This window comes from Fundulus heteroclitus, chromosome 20 (genome assembly GCF_011125445.2).
Source record: "Fundulus heteroclitus isolate FHET01 chromosome 20, MU-UCD_Fhet_4.1, whole genome shotgun sequence".
Taxonomy (NCBI): domain Eukaryota; kingdom Metazoa; phylum Chordata; class Actinopteri; order Cyprinodontiformes; family Fundulidae; genus Fundulus; species Fundulus heteroclitus.
In genome coordinates, this window is record NC_046380.1 from 22,300,467 (window position 1) to 22,327,603 (window position 27,137).

At 40.1% G+C, this 27,137-nt stretch overlaps 1 protein-coding gene across 1 annotated transcript in view; it reads left to right on the forward strand.

The window, feature by feature from the left end:
* celsr2 (cadherin, EGF LAG seven-pass G-type receptor 2) overlaps positions 1-27,137 on the forward strand; it is a 101,780-nt gene that overhangs the window by 34,582 nt on the left and 40,061 nt on the right. Inside the window, exons 2-5 of the mRNA XM_036151239.1 lie at positions 1,470-2,165; positions 16,335-16,557; positions 25,101-25,216; positions 25,297-25,385. Coding sequence (XP_036007132.1) covers positions 1,470-2,165; positions 16,335-16,557; positions 25,101-25,216; positions 25,297-25,385 — 1,124 coding nt within the window. The remainder of the gene's footprint in view (positions 1-1,469; positions 2,166-16,334; positions 16,558-25,100; positions 25,217-25,296; positions 25,386-27,137) is intronic.

A 27,137-nucleotide genomic window follows, 5' to 3' on the forward strand; every position in this document is an offset into this window, starting at 1 on the left:
AATATTTCCAGCTTGAACCATCGGAAATATTTTATGTAAGGGTGAGTTATAAAGTTTTGCACATCAGAGTCAGAGTCTTAGTTTTTACTCTCTTTAATAAACCACATTTTAAGGCTGGCGTCTAAACACCCAGTCCTGCTTCATTGAATTGTGATCTGGGCCACGTCTGAAAGTAGTTCAGTTCAGGAGTAACATTAGCTGAACACTACAGTGCATCCCTGTTTTGAAATATTTAACACTTCTTAGATTGAATATTAATGAGTTGGTTTCCCTGCTCAAACAGCAGCAGCACACTCAAGTGATGTTTAGAAATTAATCTATAAACCGAGCTTGACTCATAGCTCATATAATATCCAGCTGCTGTACATACGTTTATTTACAGTAGACTTACGTTGCTATTAACTGCTGACATAAATTATGGAGATATAGAAATAATTTCTCTAAAACATGCAAATCGAATTCATCCAAACTGTCTATTTTTATTTGAAAGACATGAGGTCAATTCACCAATTCCTACCATCCCATTTAAACCAATGCCTATTTGTTTATGTCCGTAGAGGTTAACTACTTTTATAAATTATGAATATTAATAATCAATAAACAAAAACAAATCAGATATTTTTAAAGGTTTTATTTTGCTCTCCATTTCCATTTCCAGTGTGCCCAGATATATTATAGCCCCAGAATAACACTGAGTGACCCCCTCTCTAATAGATACTACTGTATTTATTAGTCAGAAAGTCATATTTTCCTCATAGTAGACTATGACAACATTATATCTATCCATTGATATGTTTTATTTTGTGTTTTAACACAAAGACGTAAGAGAAATGCATTATCATTGCCTTGAATTGCTTGAAAGTCTTACGGTTTCCTGACTTGCTCCTAACTAAGCTTAGACTTCTGGTACCAACCAGATGCAACAAACGCATTAAATGACTTATCCATAGCTTTGTACTAAACTAAAAAAAAAGTGCATCAAAGTGTATTCTTCTGGTTAATACATTTGGAGTCTGAGAATGGAAAGAAAACATTTCATGAACAGGAGACAAAAATCCCAAATCTGAGACAATTAATGGAATATTTAGTCTATTCTGATCTCTTCTTCATTACTATAAAAAGGTTTCAGGTAGTGCTGCTCAGATCAGTCAGATGTTTTCCCTTCGTTGGCTACGAGTGATAGCGAGGTCGAAGGATTTTTCTTTCGATTCATTGATTGAATAAGTCCCACTATTTTTGGTCTATAATTATACCAACAGTTTGTGTATTGATTCACCTTTTTCAGTTTATTTTTCTCCTAATCTAAGAGTTTGTCCTTTTAAAATCAGAATCAGCTAGTCAGGCCTCAAAGAAAACCAGACATCGGTGTCTTCCCTGAAACCTCTGATTGGTTGATCTCTACCTTTAGATCAGTCTAAATGTGTCGTTTGCTGTCATGTTAAACTTCTTGGCTTTGTGTTTCTTCCCAGATGGCATCCACTCTGTGTCAGCCCAGTGCCTTCTCCAGGTCACCATCATCACTGACGAGATGTTGTCCAACAGCATCACCTTGCGTCTCGCCAACACCTCCCAGGAGCACTTCCTGTCCCTGCTGCTCTCCCAGTTCCTGGACGGCGTGGCCCGCGTCCTTTCCGCTGCGCCGGAAGACGTCGTCATCTTCAACATCCAAGACGACACGGACGTCAGCGCACGCATCCTCAACGTCAGCCTGTCTGTGGCCGTTCCCGTGTTCGGAGACGGGCCCCGGCGCCCTGGAGGCCTCGGCGGGGCCAGCCCCGGCAGAGGGCTGGAAAGCGGGGAGTTTTTTGGCTCGGAGGAGCTCCAAGAGAGGCTCTATCTGAACCGCAGCCTCCTGGCACAGATCTCCTCCCAGGAGGTGCTCCCCTTCGACGACAACATCTGCCTGCGCGAGCCGTGCGAGAACTACATGAAGTGCGTGTCGGTGCTGAAATTCAACAGCCTGGCGCCGTTCGTGGCCTCCGACACCATCCTGTTCAGACCCATTCACCCCATCGCCGGGCTGCGCTGCCGCTGTCCCGCCGGCTTCACAGGAGACTACTGCGAGACTGAGATTGACCTCTGCTACTCTAAACCGTGTGGAGCGCACGGTGTGTGCCGCAGCAGGGAGGGGGGCTTCACGTGTGAGTGCTTCGAAGATTTCACAGGTAAGACCTTGGTACCTTACCCTACAATGATTGTCCTTTGTCTACATCCGATCTGTGGCACTGGCGTCAGGTATTCAGGAAGTTATTGGTTAAGTTAAGGTGAATTTCTACTTAGAGGCTCAGATTTTCTATATTGATACTCATTCCACTGATTGGGATTTAAATGGATCATAATTTATATCTCTAAAAAAAAATATTTTGCGAGATCCAGACCTGTCTACTTAATGTGTGGATTTCATGTACTGACATGTTCAAATCCAGAAATTTACATTACAGCTCTTTCTTGTAAGAGGTTAGAGCAGGGGTGTCAAACATACGGCCCGCGGGCCGTATCCGGCCCGCCGAACAATTTAGTCCGGCCCTGTGGCTAAATGCATTATCATTATTAAATTTTTTTATTTTTATTTTTTTCCAGTGTCCTGTCTGGCTATGTGGCAATAAGAATTGTTGTCTTACTGCCAAAAAGAGCTCATCAGATTTGACTTTCACAAGTGGAGCAGTACTGCTTTTGCCATAGTGCTCCGCTTGATTTATGAATGTGAATAGTTTTATGATGATTCATGCGGGGAATATCTCAAATGATATGGACACTACAATGGGAAAGTAGGAGAGGAAAGGAAGAACAAGAAGAAAAAATTAAAAGATGAAAGAAAGAGGAGATAAAAGAAAGAGAATGATAAAACAATTATTGAAAAAAACATGTACTTCGTTTAATTGAAAATATGCAGTAATATATCAATATAGGATATACAATATCCTATATTGTCCACGAGGGGCGCTGTGTTTTAATTGGCAGATTAAGCTTCAGGTGTGGAAAAATTTAAATAATTTCTTAATTTTTATCTGTTTGATGTATTTTGTCATGCAGGACAGTGTTTTTAAATTCCAAAAAATGTGAATAAATGTTTTTCAACATTGTATAATCACTGTGATCAGTTCTTATGCATAATGCACAAGTAAATGTTTACTTTTAGTAAAAGTATTGTTGAAATTGCACATACTTTTCTTAAAAACGCTGAGGTTATTCATAATATATTGTGTAAAAGTGAAATTAACTTAATATAAGAATCAACAACAAGTCCACATTTATTAGTTCTATTTAGTCTTGCAATGAGTTTACTCGTGTGGCCCTCTTGAGATCAGATTAAGCTGTATGCGGCCCCTAAACCAAAATGAGTTTGACACCCCAGGGTTAGAGGTTTGCTGGAGAACATCAGCATCATGAAGGCAAACGAACACAGCAGACAGGTCAGGGAAAATGTTGCAGAGAGGATTAAAGTAGGATTAATTTATAAAGCAATAACGTAAGGATTAAACCTCACACGTAAAGCTGTTCATGATCTGAAAATGGACTTCGCGAATGCAAACCTACCCAGACACGGCCATCCATCTAAACCTATGGGCAAGAAGCCGAGAAACCTTTGGTCGCTTTGGAGGAGCTGCAGAGTAGGTTACAATACTTTAAAGGAGATAGCTACAGGTTTAACTCCTCCTGGCCAGAAGATGGCGCCACTAGCACGTAATCATTCCAAACCTTCATCTGTACTGTTTACTAACCAGCTGCAGGTACCATTAGCATTAGCAAACATTTAACGTACCTGTCCAGACGTAACCTGGCTAGCCAGATTGATAATGTGTAGCACTCTATGTTCTGCACATTATCAATCTGGTTTCACTTCTATTGACGCTGTTTGGGGAAAGGAGGAACAAGCAGCAGAACTCTCTGAGCTGATTGGGTGAAGTGACGCCTATGTGTGCGTCCTCCTGTGCTGCCATGTTTATGTTGGTTCGGCCGTGGGCTCGGCTGCTCTTGCTTTCGTCTCACCGGTATGTCCCGCCTTGAACCACAATACAGCAAAGTGATTGGCTAGTAGCCTTTTTGGTTCAGACACAAAGGGTTGAAGCCGGAGCGGTACAAGACGGATTCTCGTGTATTTGTGAGCGCAAAAATCCTGCAAGAATTAAGCTTGCAGGTAAAGGTAGTCCAGACAGAAAGCAGCGACCTCCTAACCTCGGTGCAGGACAAACACCCTAAAGAGAAGCCAGGGCTACAGTAAAATAGTTTAGATCAAAGCATATTCACGTTTTTAGACATTTATTAGAAATCCAAAATTAGATCTGTTTAAAACCAAGACACACACGGAGAAAGAAAGATTGAAGGAGTTGGGCTTAAAATGTGGATCCCTTGATGACACTTCTTTGCTAGATGAGCCGCTCAACTGCATGCTTTATGAAGTGCATATAATATTGTGAAAGACTTTTCGTGTATACCAGTGATGTTTTTATTGTTATTACAAATTTAAACTTACAGCACTTATTCAACTGCGTCTGAGATATTCTGTCTGCAAAGAGCAGCAATATCACGACTGAAAAAAGGATCAGAGTAGTTCAAGCATACCGAATTTAATTTGGGCTTTTTAGGTCATTTTAGCATGATATGTAGATTATTATTATTTTTTTTTTTTATTATTATTATTATTATTATTATTATTATTATTATTATTCCACATTGATTTAGACAGACCGCTATCAGACAAAGCAGTTTTTATAAATACATTTTAAAAAGAGGTCCATGTCCGAGTTATCTATAGACTCAACATTGATGCTTTTGTGTTGCCTCAACATTGAAATCAGGTCTGCTGCTTCGTTGGTTACAGGAAGAAAATCATATTTTTTTTGCAGTTGGCCACTCACCAGCCATTAGAAACGGTGTGTTCTCATAAAGCTTTACCAGCGTTATTGGTATTTGTGTTTATTTTTTGAAGACACTCCTGAGCTTTAAGTATCCAGTCAAACCAAATGTGGCTCTCGTGATTTGCTGCAGAATCTACTTTAACTCTGCTTCCACTTTCTACGTGTTAATTTTTGACTCTTTTACAAATATCTCACCGGGGCTTCATTGTTCACCTGTCCCTTTGACCCCCCCCCCCCCTCCCAACATGTGACTCTTTAAAGCCACAGACCGCCCACTACTCTAATTCTGGAGAGGTTCTGCAGACACAATCTGACTGATGAGTTATTGATCTGAGTTGACTCATTCCACTTGTAGAAAGCTGCAGGACAAAGATGCTACAATATTTACTTATCTGAGGGTTATAGGAGGTTGTCTGAACTCTAGATGTAGTGATTGTAAAAAGAAAGAACACCCCTTAGCCAGCTTGGGGGGTTTAATGTGCAACTGATCCAGTCTTTGCTAGATTAGCACCACCATGTCATCCTTACTTCTTTCTCCCTGTCCAACTGTGTTATCTCTAGTATTTTAAAAGATTCAATGATAGAAATAGGAACATCTTTTGTAAAAAAAAAAAAAAAAAGGATTCAGTGATGTTTACCTACGTTTTGTGCGTTTTTGAGCTCGCTCACGTTAAAAATATCCCTCCAAAGGAAACTAGCTCTAGTCTCGTTCACAGAAGCATTGATGAATAGATAAAGGGAAGGAAATTATTCATTTTTAATTACGGCTGCGGATGTTACTGTGTGCCCTGGCTGTTAAATGCCTTGTGGTCAAAATGTTTTAGAGAAAAGAAACAACATAAGTCACGGAGCATGTTGAGACTGAGGGGACGGGAGCTTCCTCTTTCAGCATAATGATGAGTTAATTTATTACTGACGGCAGCAAAAATTTAAACCGGTCACCAATTTTGTTATTTATTCAGCACTGAAAATTTTCCTTGCATCTTCAAAGGCTAAAAGATCATCCGCTCTAGTTTATGGTTAAAGGAAATAAGGAGATGCTAAAAGAAAGCTGAGTTTAAAATGTAAATTTATTCAGTATGGATATGGAAGTAGTTACCCTCATAACTTGTAGTGAGAGGTTAAGTGGGTCAAATCCTGACTTTTAATGAGAATCAGGGCTCCGTGTTGATCTTTGAACAAACCAAGGCTCTCATTTTATAAGTTTGATTTGATTTTAGCTAAATTATCTGAGCGTGCACTTTTCACAACATACAGAGACAGAAGGTTGACGCCCATAACTTGGTTTAAAGCCTGTTACAGATGCACAGAGAAATGGGCAGATTTTACATTTGACCGACCTGTCCGAAACTCAACAGTCTGATGTTTTTTTCAGTGCCACAACGAAACCCATTGGGTTGAGGTTGCTATCAGTATCACGGAGGTGTTTATTGATGAAGTCAGAGGAAGAACAGAGATGTAGGATATAAGCTATTTAAATATATATATATATATATATATATATATATATATATATATATATATATATATATATATATATATGCAGTTTATCCAGGCTGCGACACAGCGAGAGAGAGCAAGACTTTGAACACATACCAGGAAGTGCTGTGTTGCTGTTTGAGTCTTTTGTGATTTTAGCTTCTGTGTGATAAAAAATGCCGGAAATCTCAGAGTTGGTTAGGGATCTACATGCTAAGAGAATACAGACAGAATATTTCTGTCTTGCTTTTGGCTGACAGCACTAATTGATAAGATGATAAGATTAACGCTGTGGTCTTGGTCATAAAATATTGAGATCCTTTTTTCGCTGTGACTGTTTTTTTTTGTACACAAACATTGAAAACAGATGGTAATTTTGACCCAGAATCTTTTATATGTTTTAAATCAATGTAACCAGCGCCTTTGTATCCGGAGCTCTTCAAACTGAAAAATAAAAACCACAGAGAGTGAAGAAAAAGTTTATTTTAATACATAAATAAATCAGTTTTTTCTTCAGCTTGTGCAGTTTACAGGCTTTATGGTGAGGGAGATGTTAGCGCTGTTGACTGGCAGTAAAAAGACGGTCCTGGGTTTGAATCTGGGTCCCGGGTCTTTTTGCATAGAGTTTGCGTGTTCTCCCTGTCCGTGCATGGGTTATTTCGGGTACTGCGGTTCTTTCACAATCCAGAAGCATGCATGTAAGGTTATAGCCAACCTGGTCTCTCCAGGTTGGCTATAAGTGTGAGTCTAATGATTAAGCAGGTATAGAAAATGTATGGACTGTTACGTTTGCCTCCAGGTAAAAATATCTCAAATTTTTCCACATAATATGCAGAAAAAGTTTATTTTTCTTTCCACTCAATTAGCAAGCTGTTTGCGAAGCTTGAAATAGTGTCGGCTGCTAAGTGTGTGGGCCCAGTTGTTCCGAGTCCAGGCTGAGTGGCACTTATTGGTTCTCTCACAGCGGTGGGTGTTGGAGCTGGACGGCAGCAGCTTTTAACGTGAATCAGCGCCGGGGGTGAGCGTGTGCAGTGGGCGTATTTTCATCCGCGCTTTTTTGCAAAAAATGAATTCACATGAGTCGGTGAGGTTTGTATCCGAGAGCTGTGAGATCCAGTTGCGGAGGTCCCGCGTCTCAAAATAAACCTGCAGCTGATGCTTTTCATGCTGATGAAGCCGATTCATTCAGGCGGGTTCTGTTTGAGGTGTTTTTCTCTGATCCAACACGCCCGGTGCTGAGTGTCGAATTCGCCAGGCTCCAAACTTTGATGGGGGGCTTAGTGTGTGTTGGTGTGCTCAGCTACGCCCCCCCCTCCCCGTGAGTCTGGGTGGGTGGGTGGGTGGGTGCAGAAGAGCTGCCATGGTGTGTGTGATCGAAGTGCACAGGCAATCTGGGGACTGTGCGTGTGTTGGTGCTGCACGCGTGTTTGTGTGTCTTTTAGTGCCTGAGCAGCCAATGTGGGCGTCGCCAGATGGTCGCAGGGAGGAAAAGGCGAAGGGATGAAGTGAAGAGTTTCTTTTGGCTGAGTCACTTTGTAGATGCTGAAGAACAACATGTTGTTCAGCTTTAGCACATTTTCCTGCAGGAAAGGCTCAGCGGGAGAGCAGCATCTTCTTAAACACACACCTTCTGCATAAAAGCAATAGGCCTCTGATTATTCAGCCGCTAAATGCTCACCTCTTTTCTTCCTAAAGTGCCTTTTTAAGCTTTTTGTGATCAGGGTTTAAGTATGCGGGCATGCTTTGGTAGTCAAAATAAGGCAAACGTTGTCTTTCTGAACATATCTCACAGGGTCTGATGTGATCACCTGACAAAGACTAAAAGCTTCCACAGATTGCAGCTGAGAACGGGCATGAATAAAAAGCATTTTCCAGGTGCATGGCGCTGTTTTAAAAATCAAAGCATTTGCATGGTTGTCCCTGGAGAAAAATCAGTCTGGAAAACGTGCCTCGGCTCACAGCACTGATTGGTGAACAGAACGCGCTGCTGTCTCAAAGGCCACCCCACTGTGGGCAGCTCACTGGAACCATACCTTTAAATTAGTTTTTGATAAGACCATGCGGTGGGGAAGCTGTTAGCACTGTTGACTCCCTCAGTGGCGGCTTTTATTCTAGGCCTATGGAGAGCTGCCCAGGGCGGCATTAGAAAGGGGTTGCATGTCATCCCCAAACATGGAGAGATTCAGAAAACAAATGTCTGTCCCTAAAAACATAACCTTGCCCAGATAAACCCAGTTTAGAGATTCATTTGATATATGGCTAGAGTAACAATTTGTCTAACAATGTGGGGCCATTTTAAGATTCTTAGAAAACTTTTATTTTTAATCTACTCTAGTTTCCCTAGGCTATGATTCCCAATGTAATGTTTCATCTCTTACATTGAGCCAAATTTGAAAGCAGACTAACCATTCGCAATAAACAAAAGGTGGTTGGGTTATTTTTGTACAGTGTAAACATATGGTTTCAACTATAAATATTATTTTAATCTTGTTATACGTATCTGCTCGGCTTTGTTTCTGTGATCCATAGTTTAACAGAGGCCAGCTTGAAGGGCTTCCTGACTAGATCTGTACATCTATTCAGCTCAGATACAATTTAATTAAAATGCATGTTTAATGTTTGTGGTGCCTGTGGTGTTGGAGCATGAACTAATAAATACCAAATCTTCCCGGGCAGGAAGCATCCTTAAGTTGTTTTTAAATATCTTTTGTCTCAGAGTTGATTTTCAAAGAGGCTTAACCAAAGAAAATTTTTTTTTTATCATGGTTATCATTCTGAGAACTTTAAAGCATATTTTAGTTGTCATCTTAACGCCCTCAATCAAATCCATCGACCATTTTCATAGCGGCAGAGACAGAGGTGTATTGCTGTATACTGTTTTTTGTATTTGTATTTTACTGTGAAGCACTTTGTGATTTTTATCAGAGAAAAGTGCTATATAAATTAATTTTACTTACTTTACTTACTTACTTAGAGGTGGATGCCACGGCTGATTGTTATCCGGTGTTGTGTCTGTTCTCCATTAATTCACTTGACTTTGAGGAACTATGTGCTGCTGTGTTCAGTTTAGGTGAACTAAACAATAATAGCTAAAAACAACCCAGCACAGGCTGAAGTATGTCGATGTTTTACTGAATTTACTGCCAATCAGAAAATAAATAAGTCAACTGTGGAAGAAAGGTTGAACAGCATTACGAAATTAAAGCCTATTACATGTGGCATTTTTAGACCCTTGCGGACATTTTTTGATTAATCCTACGCCTACTGAGCGTGTCAGTTTCATGTCTGAATAAACACGCGGGTGCTGCTTTCCTGTAACAATCTGGAAAGCAGTTTTATATCTTTTGATCTAGTAGCAGTTAATTATCACCCGTCTGATTGCCTGCAATCACATTAACATATTGGTACACACATCATCGGGGTTTAATTTGGCGTATGATTAGCTGTTCTAAGGAATCCAAACATATTGACTTGAAAACTTTCATGCAGCGTGTTATCATTGCTGTTGTTGTTTTTTTTTTTTTGCACAAGAATATCGAGCGCATGAACATTATAAATCTAATTTTATGTCTTCTCTTGATGGAAAAACCAAATGTAAAAGAACAGAGAAGGTTCTTGTTCACGGTGTCAAAACATATCTAAGCTTCTCAGAGTTTATAAGTCTTTACATCTGGAGCAGCTCACTGGCATGTATTTACAGACAAATGGGTATTTTACCTGCTTTTTACCTGCTTTTCCCATGGTTTTGGCAGAAAAGGGCCTAAAAGCAAACAATTATTTACAACATTTATTACTTGGGCTTTGTCCTCATAAGTGCACACTAGTTGCTTCTTTACTAAACAGCAAAAGCAGTAATTATGACTTTACAATAAAGGAATATGACATATTGACCATATTTACAAGTTCTAAAGTATGGTTTTATCTGTAGTTGTTTAAATTATATGCAAACCCCACAAACAATGTATTATTGTAAGTGGCAAGTTATCATTGTTTCAGAAACTTAACACAAGTGTGTCCCATGGCTGATTTCATGGCCCACGTCTTTTTTATTTTAGACATAAATAACTTGCTCTAAATGTGTCCTGGTGTGGATATTAATATGGTTTGAAAACCTATATTTCTTCAAAGTAGACCTGATATGAAATAAACTATGCTAAAGGGAATTTTATTACAGCTATGCAACATATAACCTAAAGATAAGGATTTATATGTATAATTTTATTGATAATGATTTCTAACAATATGAATAGAAATTAAATTGTAGTAATAGACACATTATTACAAACCAGGTCTAAGAAAATCAAAAATCTGATATAAAAAATAATCCTTATCTTAATGAACCCCTACTGATTAATAAATTCCTGAACACTCGTTAAATAAGCTTAAGCCTTTTCCTAATTCCTAATCTTTGAAACTCCACACTTGTTGGTCAACATCAGAATGTTGTATTTTTTTTTCATTCAGCATCAAACCTTTAACATCCCACAACCTGCATTTTAATTTGAGTCTCAGATTAAAGTCACTGTCCTTGTTAGCTTGGCTTGGACTGAACAACATTGTGAGGCTGGCTTGAGTGGGTCACGCTCATGATGACCTGTAATTATGAAAAGACTAAATGACGAGTGCATAAATTTGCTGCTTTACTGATCAGGTTATCTCATTATTCACTTCATAATCCTGAGTGGCTGCTTGTTTCAACTGAGGATATTTGCTTCCCCTCATAGCGACCATCTTTCTGACACAGAGAGACCGGGTGTTTTTACAAACTGCTTCAGTGAAACGGAAATTTTACTCTCTTGGTTTCACATTTTTCGTCATCCCTCATTGTTGTTACTGTGTGATGCTAGGAAAATTACTACTTGATAATGGTTAATCTATTTCCTCTATCTTTTCCACTATAGGAAATTTGTTGTTAAAAATGTTGTTCATTCACATGGCCTAAAGTTTTCCATCCTATTTGTCATGTTCGACGTTAGTTTATGATGTATTAAAGACGCTACAACGCGCCACTAGTCTGTTTAGCAGATGAAAATGACAGAAAACAATAAAGAAATGTGTAAATGCGAGGGAGAGGTGATCATGTATTTCTTTATACCATCATGGTGTGCTGGTCCTCTCAATTCATTTCAGCTCAATTTTGTAGATTTCTATTTATTTATTTAATTTTTTTGATAATGAACTGGCATTTGGTCTTTGTTTTGGGTTTTAGCTCCTTTAATTTGAAACCATCATGGCCTCTTTATGCAGGAATTTGACTTTCCACGTTTTATTTAAGTAAAACTGACCTTAATGAAGGTCAATGGTGATAAGAAATTGTACTATAGTTTGTAGTTACTCAGATGTTTCAAAGTATTACCTGACTCCTGTGTTTTGTGTAAACTGAGGTAGGATGTTTGAGTTGTGTGGCGATTTGCTGCTTAATGATTCACACCAGCAGCAAACAGAGAGCGTGTTCAGTGGGCTGGACGCATAGAGAGGCGTAAATCAATCAGACGAGACGTGTTTGAATTATTGATCGAGTTATTCTGTGGCTTTGTGACCCTGAAGTCTGTCCCACGCTCCGGTGTACTGCTCACCTGGCTGCTGCTGCTGGTGGTGGGAGCACCTGGTGGGGGGGGGGGGGGTTTCCTTCGGTAAACATCTGACCACACTGAGCCGGTCACCCTTTATCAGCGAGGAAGAGCAATAAACGGGCTCTGGTAATATGTTTTCTCCACAGGAAGTGATTTCTCAGACTGGTTTTGACTTGATGTTGTGCTGCAGTGTTTGTCCACCTTGATTGCCTGGAAATAAGGTCTATAAGCTTTATTGCTTTCAGCAGGTTTTTAAATTAATAACAAGGCAGCGCTGGGAGGAAAAAGCTTTGTTTTATAGCCGCTTGACTGCAGCCGCTTGCTTTAGAGAAAGAAGCAGACGTTTGAGTTATTTAGCAATTTTCTTTTTGTTCCTCTGTTAATCATGGCTTTTATCTTTTTATATTCAAATATTTTTATTGGATTTTGCATTGTGCATATAAAATAACAACCAAACAACAGTCCCAACATTCAAAATAAAATGCAATAACATAGGAAAAGAAATAAAGTAAAATAAAAAAAATCTGATAACATATAAAAATAAGAAATTCCTGAGAGTAAAAAATAATCATAATAATAGAAATGAGTAAATAAATTAATATTGAGATGTTACAGTAAGGTTACAGAGCCTATGACTCAATTGTGTCCCAGTGTTTCCAGCAGGGAATTATAAGTGAAAATAATTTAGAAACGGCTGCCAGACCTTTACATTTATCTTTTTGCTCTTAGAAGGGACACAGCTCCAACCTGGAGACCCCTTCTGTTCACTATCTAGAGCAACTGTAGTTAAAGTATGAAAAAAAACTCGAAATAAAAAGGTGACCCAGAAGGCGAAGTTCTCATAAGCATCAGAGAAGTTAAACTGCTTATTATAATAAGCCTATTGGTGCATAGTTTAGTAGAAACCCCTGGCTGACTGTAAACATACTGAATATGAATCCTCAGGGCTAAACTGCATTCCCTCCCAGAGTATTTTTTCATAACATCCCAACCAGGAGCTCTATAGTTTATTTAGACTGAATGGAGGTTTCCAAAAAACGGCGATCAAACAAAGAAGAGACTGTGAATGGAGTGATTAATAGTCTGGTAGTAAATAAAAAGCCTGCTTATCAGAGCTGGTGCATGAAGATGTGGGCTCTGGGTGTGTGTGAGCGCTACAGCAGCTCTGCAGAAAGCTTCGCCCTGTTGACTGGGTGGCTTTGACACAAATTCCTGCTCGCCCAGGGGAGAACGAACAGTCTCGCCTCAGAAACTGCTGCAACCCCCCCCCACCCCGTCCCGATGGTCCGGATGAACAGGAGAAGATGGACGGGCTGCGGGACTGAGGGGGGGGTACCCACCCAGAAAGTGCATTGTTTGTTAAAAAAAAAATACAGTTTTCTACATAGTGTGTGACACCTATTTGGAGCAGCTGTATTTATTTCCTATGTGACAGACTGTAACGAAATGACACATAGCTGATATTACGTCTTATGCCTCTATGTTGTGGAAATGTAGGTACAGTGATGCCGGCTGTAGCACCGTTATCCTTGCAATGCAAAGTTCCTGGGTTCAAATCCTGGCCTGGGGGGCCTTTCTGCATTGAGTTTGCATGTTCTCCCCATGCATGTCTGGCTTTCTCCCCTCATTAGGTGAATTAGTCTCCACAAATTTACCTCATATATGAGTGTGTGTGTCTCTATGTTGCCGTGCGAAGGACTGGTCTGTCCAGGGTGTACCCCACCTCTCGCCTGATGATCTAATAAGCAGCGTATCTTATGATTCATTATCTGTTGATCACTTATTTTTTAATTTATAATGCAGATGTTTGTGTTGCTGTGGTTTATGAAGCATAATCTCATTGTCATTGTAGCCCGTGCTTGTTTTTTACAATTAAGCTGTTTTTTCTTCCAGCGATCAGAAATTTAGCCTCAGATTAAAACCCGCTTTACATATTTAATCGCTGACGATTCTACCTGATATTAATTTAGGTATCATTTTTGCTCTCCGGCTCACATTCACTTCCAAGACTAATTGTATCGTGCTTTCAGAAAGTATGGCTGTTGTGTCTGACATGTGAGGAGGACGGGGACGCGTTTTTTTTTTTTTTTTTTCTGTTCTGATTTCTGGTAATGCACTGATGAAGTCATCAAGCCGTCTGTAAAGTGTGAAAAAAAAAAGTTCAGAAAATCATTGGGGGCTGCCACAGTCCTCAGAAAAGTGCAATCATTTTGTCTTCAAAACCACTTCCAGCTCAGTGCACTTGAGCCATCATGTTTTTCCCCTGAATGAGAATTGAGCTCAAACTGCAGCCTTATTCCCAGAGTGAGGGGGGTGGGGGGGGGGTCTGAGCAGAGAGAGAAGGTTTCACTCTGCAGACACTCCTGAAGAGAAAGCACTGTTCATAGTTTCAACACACTGCAATGACAATGATGTTAGCTGAGTTCAGGTATTAGCTGAAACTATTTCTACATCACAGATATTAGTAGGATTATGTTACTGGTCTATAACAGAACATGAGGAGCAGGTCGATGTGACATTTTAACAGTATGATAACACCAAGGGATAAAAAAAACATATTTTCTCGCTACTGCTGTGTTAACGCAAACATTTCAAACAAAACTGTATTAATTTAGTTCTCCATTTCAACACTTAATGCACAGAATGTTTATTGTTTTTGCTCTTCTCTGGTTTATATAGTTAAAATGCAGATTATCAGCAAATATCTAGCATGAATAGGGGCAGTAGTGCTTTTAGCCAGCTGACTGGCAGTGTGCAGCTGGAACAGGAGGACCCCTGAACCTTCATGTTTCAGATCATCAAACATGTTTGGATTTCAGATCTTTAACCTTAACCTTGTTCAATCATGAATTAGTTGTGTTAAACCACATTTTTGTGACAGAATTCAGTTTGATGTTCTGGCTCAATCACTGCCCGACCTGTAGAAACAAGAAATCACAGACAGAACCTATTGAACAACACGAAGAAGACATGTCCTGACGTAAAGAAAATACATCTATTCGTCTGTAAAGGGCTGCAGGGCCGTTTTAAGGTTGTGGAGGACTCCATACAACCACAGTTAGAAATAATATGCAAAAATGGAGAAATCCAGGAGACCGATGATGCCTCCATGGAAGAGAAGCAAAAACCTGCTTTACGCTGAGAACACCCGGGCCAAATGTCTTAATGACCTTTGGTAAAATAATCTGTGGACCGACGAGTTAAAAGAGGAACCCTTTTGAACGTGTGCATGTTGTTACGTCTGGCATGACACTATCACAGCTTTTATAAGTATATATCACACTGACGGCCAAACATGGTGGTGGTCCTGTGATGGTCTGGGGCTGCTTTGCTGCTTCAGGACTTAGAGGACATGTCGTAATTGATGAAAGCATGAATTCTTCTCCTGGAAATCCTGAAGGAGAACATCCGGCCATCAGGTCCTTGACCTGAAGCTCAAGCCCACTGTGATTAAGCAGCAGGAAATTAATCCGATAGTCCACGCCTAAATGACCCAAAACAAGAACAAAATTAAGGAATCTGGTCAAGGAGGAGATCCTGTTGCATGGTTTTGCATGGCTGGTCAAGCTGTGGCTGAATCAAAACAAATCTACAGCAAAGGGTGGACTAAACTCCCCCCAGAGTGATTTAAAAAACTCATCAGCCGTCAGCGTAAATGTTTGATGGCCGTTATTGCCTCCAAGAGTGGCACAGCCAATTAGGCTGAGGGGGTAATTTTATTTCCCCACAAATGGCTCGCTTGGTTTTTTTGAATGGATGTTTTCTCCAATTAAATTTAATTATCACCTTCAAAACTATATTTTGCATTCACTCAGGTTATCTATTGTCGGATATTGAAATAAGTTTGATGATGTGAAACATTGAAACGTGCCAAAGAGTAAAAACAGATAGAATAGAACATTTTATTTGTCACCGTGTGTTACGGCGGTACTGCAGGTTCACGTTACACGTAATGAAGGCAAAAACTGATAAACAAACATGCAATGAACAAGGGTCACATCTTTTCTTGTCTTTTTATTATAGAGTTGGGGAAAGTCACAGTACAGATGACACCTGTAAGGGGATATAAATACTTTTCCACAGCAGAGTAGCTCAGCTGGGATGACAGAACAAGATATCAGGCATGGCTTGTTCTAGTTCTCTTTAAGCTGCGTACTATAGTTGCCACTTTGTTTATTGTTTTCAATTAACTTTTTATAACCATCTGTTTTTAATGAAGGGTTTTTATTGAATAGTGTTTTGTTTGTTTTTTTACAAAAGGATTTACAGATTTTTTTGTGAAGAATTGTTTTATTTACTGATCCGTGTAAAGTCACGGATGCAAGCGATCTGTTTCGGTGCGTTTCTAACTCTATAATGTAAACCTACATGTCATAAACCACATTAATGCTCCTTTCTCTCCACTCCTCCATCGATCTTCCAGGAGAGCGCTGCGAGCTGTCCACCCGCTCCGGCCGCTGCGCCCCGGGGGTCTGCAGGAACGGAGGCACCTGCGTCAACCTGCTGGTCGGTGGCTTCAAGTGCGAGTGTCCGTCGGGCGGCTACGAGAAGCCCTACTGCGAGATGACCACTCGCAACTTCCCCCCCAACTCCTTCCTCACCTTCAAGGGCCTGCGCCAGCGCTTTCACTTCACCCTCTCGCTCACGTAAGCTCCCCCTCCGCCTGTCAGTGATCCGTGATTCACACTCCGCCCACCTCCTCATCACACGTCGGGTTAGCTCGCACCTCCGCTGTCGAGCGCTCGGCTTTACGTAACCTTAATGGAGGTAAATGACACTAATAGCGTCGCTGGGAAACAGCGATCTTATGTAGGGTCTCTTCAGAGTCAGTGTAAAGCCCTCGTGTTATAAATACTCAACCGTTCGAAATCCACTAAGTGTTTAATACTTGTGAAGCGAATGTTAACTGGGATGGGAGCCCAGAGAGCTTTGTTTTTTTTTTTTGTTTTTTTTTGGAGGGGATCGTTGCGTAACGCGAGGATGTTACTCCCATAAAGTCAGGTCTCGTTACAGTCACTGTGTCAGTCGTCACTTTGAGTTGTGAGTCAGAGGTTGGCCCATTTCAGCACAGACTGACAGAAGCTGTCTCATCATCATCGTCATTACTGTAGTCATCCTTCCTTGTGATTTCTGCTCCTGGTCAGTCTGCGTAACCCTGCGGCGAATACGTGCTTTTATGCTCAGCCGAGTGTTATTTCCAGGCACAAATGAAGACGTCGTCAAACCGTTACAGTTGTAGACGAGGTCTGACGATCGCCTCAGCTGTCATCTGACCCTGAGTCTGTGGAAGGGAAGCATCAAAAGTATAAATGAGTGCTGAAATGATGTAAAACGATGGATGTGCGTTAGTGAGGGACCCTTACTGGCAAACAGGAGGCAGACAGGGTTTATTAAATAAGCCAAAACGACTGCGGGAAACTAACAACGTCAAATAAATGCTATAAAACGCGGCTGAAGGAAATGGGATCAGAGGATTCCTGTTGTTGTAAAGTTGAAGTTGAAACCCGCTTACAGGAGCACAGCTATGGCTGACAAGCTTGCATGTGCTGCAGTGCATTCATGTTCAAACTATCACACTCTGTGTGTATTTACAGCAGGACTGCATGATAGTAGGGAGACGTGGAAGATCAGTCATATTGTTAAACTTTGTGATGCAGATATGTTACACTTGGCCCTCTTTTTCTCACTCCTCTCCTTCTTCTGCTTCATCATGGTGTCCCAACCATTTTCACTGAGCTCTAGCATCCATTCATGAGGATCTGGTGTGACAGTGCAAGTCCATCCAAATGGTCAAGTACAATATTGGACCTGAAACATTAAGCCGTAGCAAACACTGTCCAAGAAGTCCTTTGCAGGTGGATTAATTAATGCAATATTCTAAATATTGCATTAATTAGAATTGATTGAGCAGATTTTCATCCCCTTAAAGGTAGGAGGGGAAAATTAGATTGAGCTGTTAATGATCAAGGCCTAATTATGATATTTAAGTATGACTGCAATCAACTATATTTGACTTTATGCATATTTACATCTTCTATGTGGAAATGAAACCAATCAGATGCAAGAGGAACCGGTGTTCATATGCTGCGTTTTATTAGTCTTTGAAGTTGGAGCTGGGGTCACATGTGGGGTTGTTCTGGTGGCTAACGGCTATTAGCAGTACAAGCCAATGACAAGAAATTTATTCTTAATCTTCGCAGTTAAAACACAAAACGAACTTGTTCGCTAATGTATATTTTACAGCACTACTCCCCCACAGTTTTAAAGAGATACAGACAGTCACTAGTGTAAATAAATGCTTATGCCTCCCTCTCTACATTGTAAATGTGCGCAGACATGTTGAAGATGAACGTCAGGGTTCAGGTTCTTGTTGTCTTTCCAACTGGGAACTCAGCAAATCCGACTTCTGAGCACAAAGCGAACGCGCCAACACCCCTTGGCCTTCTGCAAAGGAGGTGTGATTAAAATGGACATCAACAGCAAAATACCAGGCAGCGATTCGTTTTGCCTACATGCATAATTAGCTTTACATGCATTAAAACAAAATGCTCAGGTTTCAGCTTTGTGACACATTTCTGCTTTTATAACCCGCTTTCAGAGCAACTTTAATTTATTAAACTGTGTTTATAAACTGATTAAGTGCAAAAACGGAGGTTTTGGGGGCTCATGAAATAAATATATCATTGCTGAATCGTGTGACTTTGTGTTTCACAAATAGAAATGAAGAGAAGAATAAAAAACTATTTCAGTAACTTCAAAGGGACAACTGGATAAAAAACATTTTATTTTCCTGCTTAAAAGCAGGGGTGCAAAAGTGCTGGGATAAAATATTGACTTGAAATGCTGTTAATGTTACTTTCTTTGATTGCTGGAGCTTAAATCTCAAATTGCAATTTGGATGAAGTCATGGAGCAAAAGTTATATTAAAATCTTTATTAAGCATAAAAGAATAATAAACTGATATAAATTGTTTCATTTGATCTGAAGCGGGTGCTTGTGATCACATTTCATAAGGAGCACTTAAATTAAACACATCTCTGAAATCCAGAGATGTATTTAGCAAAGTGTAGCTTTAGCAAAGAGTGGTTTCATCAAATTAAGGCAGAAGTTAAGGGTGAAAGTTAACCTCCCACGCCTGGTTATTTGCAGCTGGGTTGTGATGGGAGTGAAGCTTAATGCACGCAAAGACAGAAGGGACTCCCCATCTGTGTGATGAAATAAAATCAGCTTTAAAAGCTGTTGATTGTGTTTGAGACCTGTCACAACAGGCCAAAACAAGTGTCGCCTCTCAGATATCACTCAGAAATGTGCCGCGACATTTTAACGCAGATGTTGCAGCGGCTGTCTCTCCTTAAAGGCAGCCGGTGGAAACCAAACCCCCCCCCCCGTCAGTGAGCTTTATGCTCTGGGTCTTTCTTTAAGGATCAGATGACGATCCTTTACTGATGAAGAACCGCTAGGACCGGTTCTGAAAGCGGGCCGTATTTCAGCGGCAGGTCGGCGGAGCTGCGAAGTAGCTGCTGTGAGAAAGGCGTCGATTCTGGCAGCTGGAGGCGGGCGAGGTCAGCTCTGTCACCTGAGCCGGCGCTGATCCGGTTTCTCTCAGAAGAAAAAGACTCCATTATGACAGCTCTGGACATGGATCGTCCTCTCTGGGAGGGGAAAACTAATTTTGGGCCTGGAACTTTGTAATCATGGCAGAGCTTTCACTATAAATGCAGTCCTTTGTTTGAGGATCAGCACTGGCTCAACTTAAACTGACAATAATCATTTTAAGACTCTTTTATACTGATGTTTGTAGTAATTCTGCAAGCTAAACATGGCTGGATCATAATTTTAAGTGGTGAACAATCTGAACGAAGAATTCTGAGGAAAAACATGCAATCTTATTCGCATTTAATTAGAAATGTCATAGCTTAAATCTTGTCAAAATTAAAAGTAACATACTGGACTTTTAAGGTCAGATTTTAGGCTGCCTTTCACACAATATCACCATCTCTTCTGAAGATGAGGTCAAGATCAAAGAACCTCATCAATCAGAGCTGTAGTGTAACAATTATACCTGTTCAAAAGACATTTTCTAGGTGTACAATGTTTGAGTGATTTTGCTTCCAATTGGTCAGACATATCCATATTTTCTTTTAAAGAAGTCTTGAAGGTCTTTATGTTCAGTCACGACACTCTAAACAAAAATCTATGAAAACATATGTGTGTTTGCTCTTCTGCATGGCATGGCAGAGAGCCGCCATTTTTACAGTCAGTGTACACGCCTCAGGATGCTCCCATCAGAAAGTTAATGAAGTTGTATTAAATCTACCGACCTTAAGTTTAGTTTTCCTCACATTTCTCCCAGTCTCAGCGTACTATACAAAGAGGAAATGTCCAAATCTTCTGGCGTAAACTTCTGGCATTAACTGTGAAAATGGAGGCGCCCTGCGACTGCAGTCAATTTATTTGGCAGGACTTGAGAATGCATGATCCCAGATGGTCGCAGTTTAATTTGATCGTGCCTGAACTATTTAGAAAATGTTCAAAGCTGATAACAGGCATACACCAACAGACTGCTGAAAAGATGATTGTGTTACTGACGCTGAAGGCCTGAAAACAAATTCATGCCTCGCCTCCCAGATTTGTATTAGCAAAAAAAATGTCATTTTCCTTCCACTTCACAATTATGCATTACTTTGGGTTGGTCTACTGCAATCACTTACTGACATTTGAGGTTGGGTCAATACTTTTGTAAGGCACAATGCAGGAGCCATTAACCGGCTCTTGGCTCGTCTATTTGATCCCCTCTGATTAGGAGCCTTCTAGTACCTGAATGTGGAGGAAGTGCTATATATAATGGACAGATTTGTGTGGAAAAAGCTTCAAAGGTTTAGAGAACAACTTCCAGGAGAACTGTACCCATCATTAGCACAATTAAGATAATAAGAAATGGTACATATAAAGAACAGGAGGTCCAATCAAGATTTATTTTGCACTACACTGTCTTTAAATAAACAATAATTTAAAACTAGTCCATTGAAGCGGTGACGTGGTCATAAATGAGTAATAATGCTAAGCTACACATGAAGCTGAGGGGTCTCCTACGTCATTACAGTTCATCCTGTTGGGAGCGTGAGCCAATTTCCAGATTAACACCCATTAGACACGTTTCATGCTGGTGTCGCTTAAGGAATCATCAGGGGACAATTGATCCTACTTTTACTTGACCTTCATGTTTAATACTCATCCTAAACTTTCACTGTCAGCCTGTCGAATGTTGAAATGTTTCTGCAGCTGATTGAAAGGGTTCCCCGGGAGGTTCTGTAAATCCTACGGAGGGTCTTCCTCTTTCCGCCCCACCGCCCCCACCCTATGCATTTTGGCGTGTTATCATAGCGTGACACGGTCCCCCGCATAAGGCCAGGCTGGTTGTTATTTTAGCTGATGGGCGCCTAATGTGACGCGCAGCGATGCCGGTAAAGTCCCCGTTTAGTTCTGGCTGATTACCCTCATAGTTCAGAGGGCTCCAGGGGGGGCAATGTGGAGCATCCTTTTAAATCGATACGTCAAAGAGTGAAAGAGACCGTAGACGGTGATTCTCCTTGGCTTTCTGGGCTTTTTTGCTGCCTGACCGCCTTGTCTGTATCTCCACCTTTTATTATCTGCTGGAGCATCGGCATCCTCTTTTTCTCTGAGGTTATGATTTGAGTTTTTTCTTTTCTTCTTCCAGTAAGCAGGTCAGTGTTGCCATGCCCCCTGGCTGCTCTTCAGCTCGGGAAACAGTGCACTAACAGCATCATGGCAACATCCCCCGAAACGCTCTAACAGCACAGATAGATATTTGAATGTTTTGAATGGCATCTTTTCCTCTGAAAGTGGAAAAGAAATATCAGCTCACATGAAAGCTATATCTCCATCGGGGGCCACTTGAAACAGTTGGATCGACCTTTTTAAAAGAAGACAGATTAATTTTTAGTCAAGTAACCGACCATAAAAATGTCTGATGCACGCCTCAGCCAGCAGACCCATCGTTCGGTTCGTTATGTGCAAGATGCAACTTAATAATCTTAATAATTTTTTCTTTGCTGTAAATAAGCCACTTTTAAACATTGGTTGTCTTGTTTCCCCAGACTACAGCTGACAGGTAAATTTAGGAAAGTTTTATAACCCCCCTGTGCACAGAAAGAGCAAAGCAAAGCCATCTCTCTATTTTAGGCGTATTGAAAGGTGCATTAAAATGCACAGATCTTCTGATGCAGCGGCTTTGAGCGTGCAGAAGCAGAAATCTGACTTAGAGCCCACGGTTAGAACACCAGGAGCTCTCTGCTCGCTTCTATGGGGAGTAAAATATTTTAAAGATGTTTTTGTCATCACTCTGAAGTGCCTTACTATGCTCTGCTTCCTTACTTGCAGCCCCCTAAACCCACCCCACCCCACACAGCTTTGACTTTGGCCTAGTTTTCGTCTCTTCGTTTTCGTGTCATTAAAGGTGGATCTCCCATCTATCCATGCAGATTCCTCGGCTGCAAACTAAAAATGTTGCCAACGACTCGAGCTCGCAGTGAACCTCATTATCCGTTCTGCCATCAGAACGATAGTAAATGTTAATTTACCGTGGAACGATACCTCTTCTACAGTATGGATGTGATGAAATAGTACAGATGCTATTAAATAGGTCACTGCGGACCGCTTACCTTATTTCTTCCCTCTCGCGTGTCTGCCAGCATATGCTGTTTCTACGTTGTTTATCTGTTGTGTGGTATAAATAGAATCACTCTGAATAATAATAATAATAAAAAAGGAATTTAATCAGCGCAAACAACAGGGAACGGGAGGTTAAACAGGAGTGAATCCTACATTTATTCATAAGGTGCTTTCGTTTTTTCGTCCAAATGATTTTCTTGCACATTTGTGTCAAACTCAGGTCCGCGGGACAAATTTGGCCTCATTCCAGTTACGAGATGCTTGAACCGGTCTGCATCAGACTAGATAAGAAGGAAGCAAATTGAGCTTTAATTAATGGTTAATTTATGCACTTTTCCTTGAATTATTGCCTCATCACTGAGTTACACTTTAAGAAGTTAATGCTGCATTTTCATCTTTGATTTCACATGTGCTTATAGTGTTTCTACATTAAAAAAGCTTTACACTTATATCTGAAGAGAAGGAAAAACTTCCTGGATTGTAAACATCTCATTAAATCTAATATCAAGACCAGCTTACGATTTCACCCATCGAGGCGTGTTTATTTATCCAGCGCCGTCTTCAAGGTAATTCAGATGGATTTACAGGAGAAGAAAGTAAAGATAAAGAAAATTACATTACAATGCAAAATATGTTAAAACACTGATAGAAATCACGATTAAAGAAATAATAATCTGTGTAGCAGAAAAAAAAATATCCAAGATATTATTCAGATGAGCTTCTAAAATAATATTTGACCTTTGTGGGATCGCTGCAGTACACTGCTGCCTCGTCTTGATTGGTTCTGGTCCTGGAAACATGTCTTGAGTGACCTGAGGGACCAAAGCTCACAATGAACTCTGAAATGTATTTTGTCCCGAGGCCATTAACAGACCAATAACAAGATTTGACCATTTCACAGAGAGGGAGCCGGTGTTGTTGTTTTCACGTTCCAGTTGGTAGTGGGTTGGTTTAGTAAGAGGATTCATATGGATGTTAAAATGTAGGTCCGAGTCATTTCCACACCGTGGGTTTTTTTTTTTAGCTTGGTTGAGTCTGGCTGAGTGCTAATTTATCTTCTTGTGTTTTTGAGTCCACAAATAACAACTTCTGTCTTGTCTGCATTAAATTGAAGGACATTGTGACTCCTCAACTCTCTGGTTTTAGGGAAACTCCGACTTAGTTAACGTAACGGGTTGTGGTTAAGTTGTGAAGGCAAAATATAAATTTATCTGTCATTAGCAAAGGTACGGTAACAGATGCTGCAGTACTCTGAGTTAGAAGGGCCCAAGAATGGAGCCTTGAGGAATCCCACTAGATATCTTATATAGATGTATGTACTGCTAAATGACATAAAGTAGCCCCAATCTTTCAAAGAAGGTCATTTGGTGGTAAATTTGAGCGATTTGGCTATTTTTCAGAGGTTTATTGGATCCCCAAAGAATTAGGACATGAGGCCAATTATTTAGTTTGTTTATAGATTAAATGAAAGAGCATAAAGATACCATGTCAGGCATACAACTTGTAAGATACATTTGTTATTGACTCATTTAGCTTTTCTATAAGACATTTTAAATTTGATATCATCACTTCATTGTAGCAACACTCTAAATGTGAACTCAGGAGACTAGTTGCCCTCACTTGATGTGAGATTTCAGGTGTTAATCAGTTCAGGGCCCCTTTTGGTAATTTTCCAGTGGGTTAAGTGCCTGGACAGCAGTCAGAGCAGTTCAGCATGTAGAAGATTTTTACTTCTGTATGAAGCCGTGCTGTAATAATGTGTTTCTGAAAAAAAAAAAGGCATCATCTGCTTGGCAGCATATGTTGCTCTAAATATTGTGTACAATGTTCATAATTAACAGATGTGGGGATTACGTCAGCTGTTATGTGCACTGAGGTTCCTCCACACCATGAAAAATAAATTAGGTGAATTGTGCATTTATGAAAAGCTGGCGGATTCTTCTCATATTCAGATAGAAAAACACTTTTATCTGTCTGCAGGAGGACAGTTTTAGATTTCACCTCATCTTATCTTAAATCTCAGAAAAGGGATGTAAGTCTGGTCAGATGGTTTTTTGTTTGTTTGTTTTGTTTTTATGTTCTATGTTCAACCTCTTTCACTGTTGCAAAGACCTTTACTGTTGGTTTGAGAAGTGTTCCTGAAGAAATTGCAGTGACAGCGTCCCACCTGTTTGTGATGAGAACCTTGAAAATACAAACAATTCAATATTCGGCTTTCTAATTGTCTTTTGCAAAATGGTTAATCTTGAAGGGGTCTAGAAATATTTAGTAGATATCATAAAAAAGTAAAATACTGTTTAAATGTTTCACCCCCTCGCAAATTTATTTATGTTTTTTTTTTCTTATTCTAAGCATGATTAGTTTATTATCAATACTCTAAAAACATTTAAGTTTTAAAATAAGCGAATGAATCTAAATGTCCGTTCGGATTTGACTAACATTTTAAGTTTGCTGATGCACTGATAGAAAAATTGAAGAGTAATATTTGATTTTGTAGATTTGCCACCAAAGAGCCAAACGGGTTGTTGCTGTACAACGGCCGCTTCAACGAGAAACACGACTTCCTCGCTATGGAAATCATCAACGAGCAGATTCAGCTCACCTTCTCTGCAGGTGAATTTCCATTTTTTCCTTATTTTACAACCCTTTTTTCAGCTGGAGTGCTGCTTCTCACCTCTGCTGTTGTTTCTCAGGAGAAACCCAGACCACAGTTTCTGCGTTTGTCCTGGGAGGCGTCAGCGATGGTCAGTGGCACACCGTGGAGGTTCATTACTACAACAAGGTCAGTGGAAACGGCACACTTCACACAGCATATTTATAATTGTGATGGGTTAGACTTAAATTAGAGCTGAAACAATCACATCAATTGTGACTAATTGATTATTGAAATAGTCCTCAACCAATTTAGTAATTGAATAATCGTTAACAAGCGTCTACAGACTCCAAAATAAGCCATATATATATATATATATATATGTATGTATGTATATATATATATATATATATATATATGTGTGTGTGTGTGTGTGTGTGTGTGTGTGTGTGTGTACGTTTTTTAATTTAAGATGAAAAACCTTTTTTGGCTGTAAATATGCTATATTCAGAACTCCTCAAAAGGTATAGTTTTATGTTTATCTGATTCAAATTCTGTTAAAAAAAAAATCTCTTCTTAAGCACCTTTTGTTATCCAGTTATTAATCCAATCAAAAAATTATCAACAGATAAATCAATTGACAAAATAGTCAGTAGTTGCAACCCTGGTTATATACATGTTTTTTGCCATTCACAATGCATTTATAAAGTGCAATAAATATTTGTTGTTTTTTTTAAGTTCAAAATGCTTGTTTACTGAGGTATGTTCATTTATCTCTTTTTTGATTAATTGATTCTGCAAAAAAAAAAAACAATGGATTAATTGATTACTACAATAATTGTTAAAATGATCAAATTCAAATGTTGGCTTTTTTGTAGTAATTTAGAGACAATGTGGCAGGTTGCCTCGTGACAAAGAAACGCTTGCAGAAAGATTTGATGTTGCGCTGCTGAGCAGCTGCAGGCTAATTTAAATCAGAGGTAGACAGAGTTTCAAGCCTCTGACCTACAGAATAACATTTACAGAGACACCAGTGACCTAAACTATCTGCTATCAAACTGTATTGTTGTTAGTCTGGACTTGGAGCTCATTTTGTGACTTGATTATAAAGACTTGAGACTAAGTAGCGACGTGGGAAGTAATGACTGGATCCCACCTCAGGGAGAACATGCAAACCCAGGACCTTGCTGCTGCTAACAACTCCAGCTCCACAGTATCTCACCCCTGGGATTTAGACGGGACATATAATGATTTATTCCTCCTACCATTGAAATTAATCAGTTGCTGTCTATATAAAGTGGAATTGCAACGCTCTGGGGCCTCGTGTATGAAAGCGCCCGCAGCTCTCATGCTGAACGTTGGCGGTACGGAGAAATCCTGAAACTTAAGGCGCACATTTTCACTTATCCACTTGTAGCTTCGGCATCCTTCAGCTTGGACAACAGCAGGACAGCCAAAAAGAAAAATGGCGGAGTTGCTAAATCTGTAAGATGGGGGTCCATAACATAATTTAGCAGCTTTACCAAAGATCCTGTGACGTCATCGTTAATGAAAGTAATAGAGAAAACTGAACGGCTTAAAAAAAACACAGCCCAAACAGATCATAAAGATATCTATGCAGCAGCTGGAGAGACTGCATTAACATTTTCTGCATTCCTAGCTGCTCCAAGTGCACGACCAAACGCATTTAAGAGCTAAATAAAGTGGATTTGGCATGAAATGTCCCCCTTTAAGCATATCCTACACTCACATCCAGCCTTTACGTTGAACTGACAGTACGTGCATTTTTCACCGAGGGCCATTGTGCGACGTTTTGTCGAGCCTAGGCGAGGTTAAAAAGGCACCGTGTAAGTGTGGAGCACTTAGCATTCTGTCAGAGCTTTTGTCCTTTGCAGACAGCAGACCGTGGCTGTCATTGCAGCCGCCGATAACTGGCAGCTG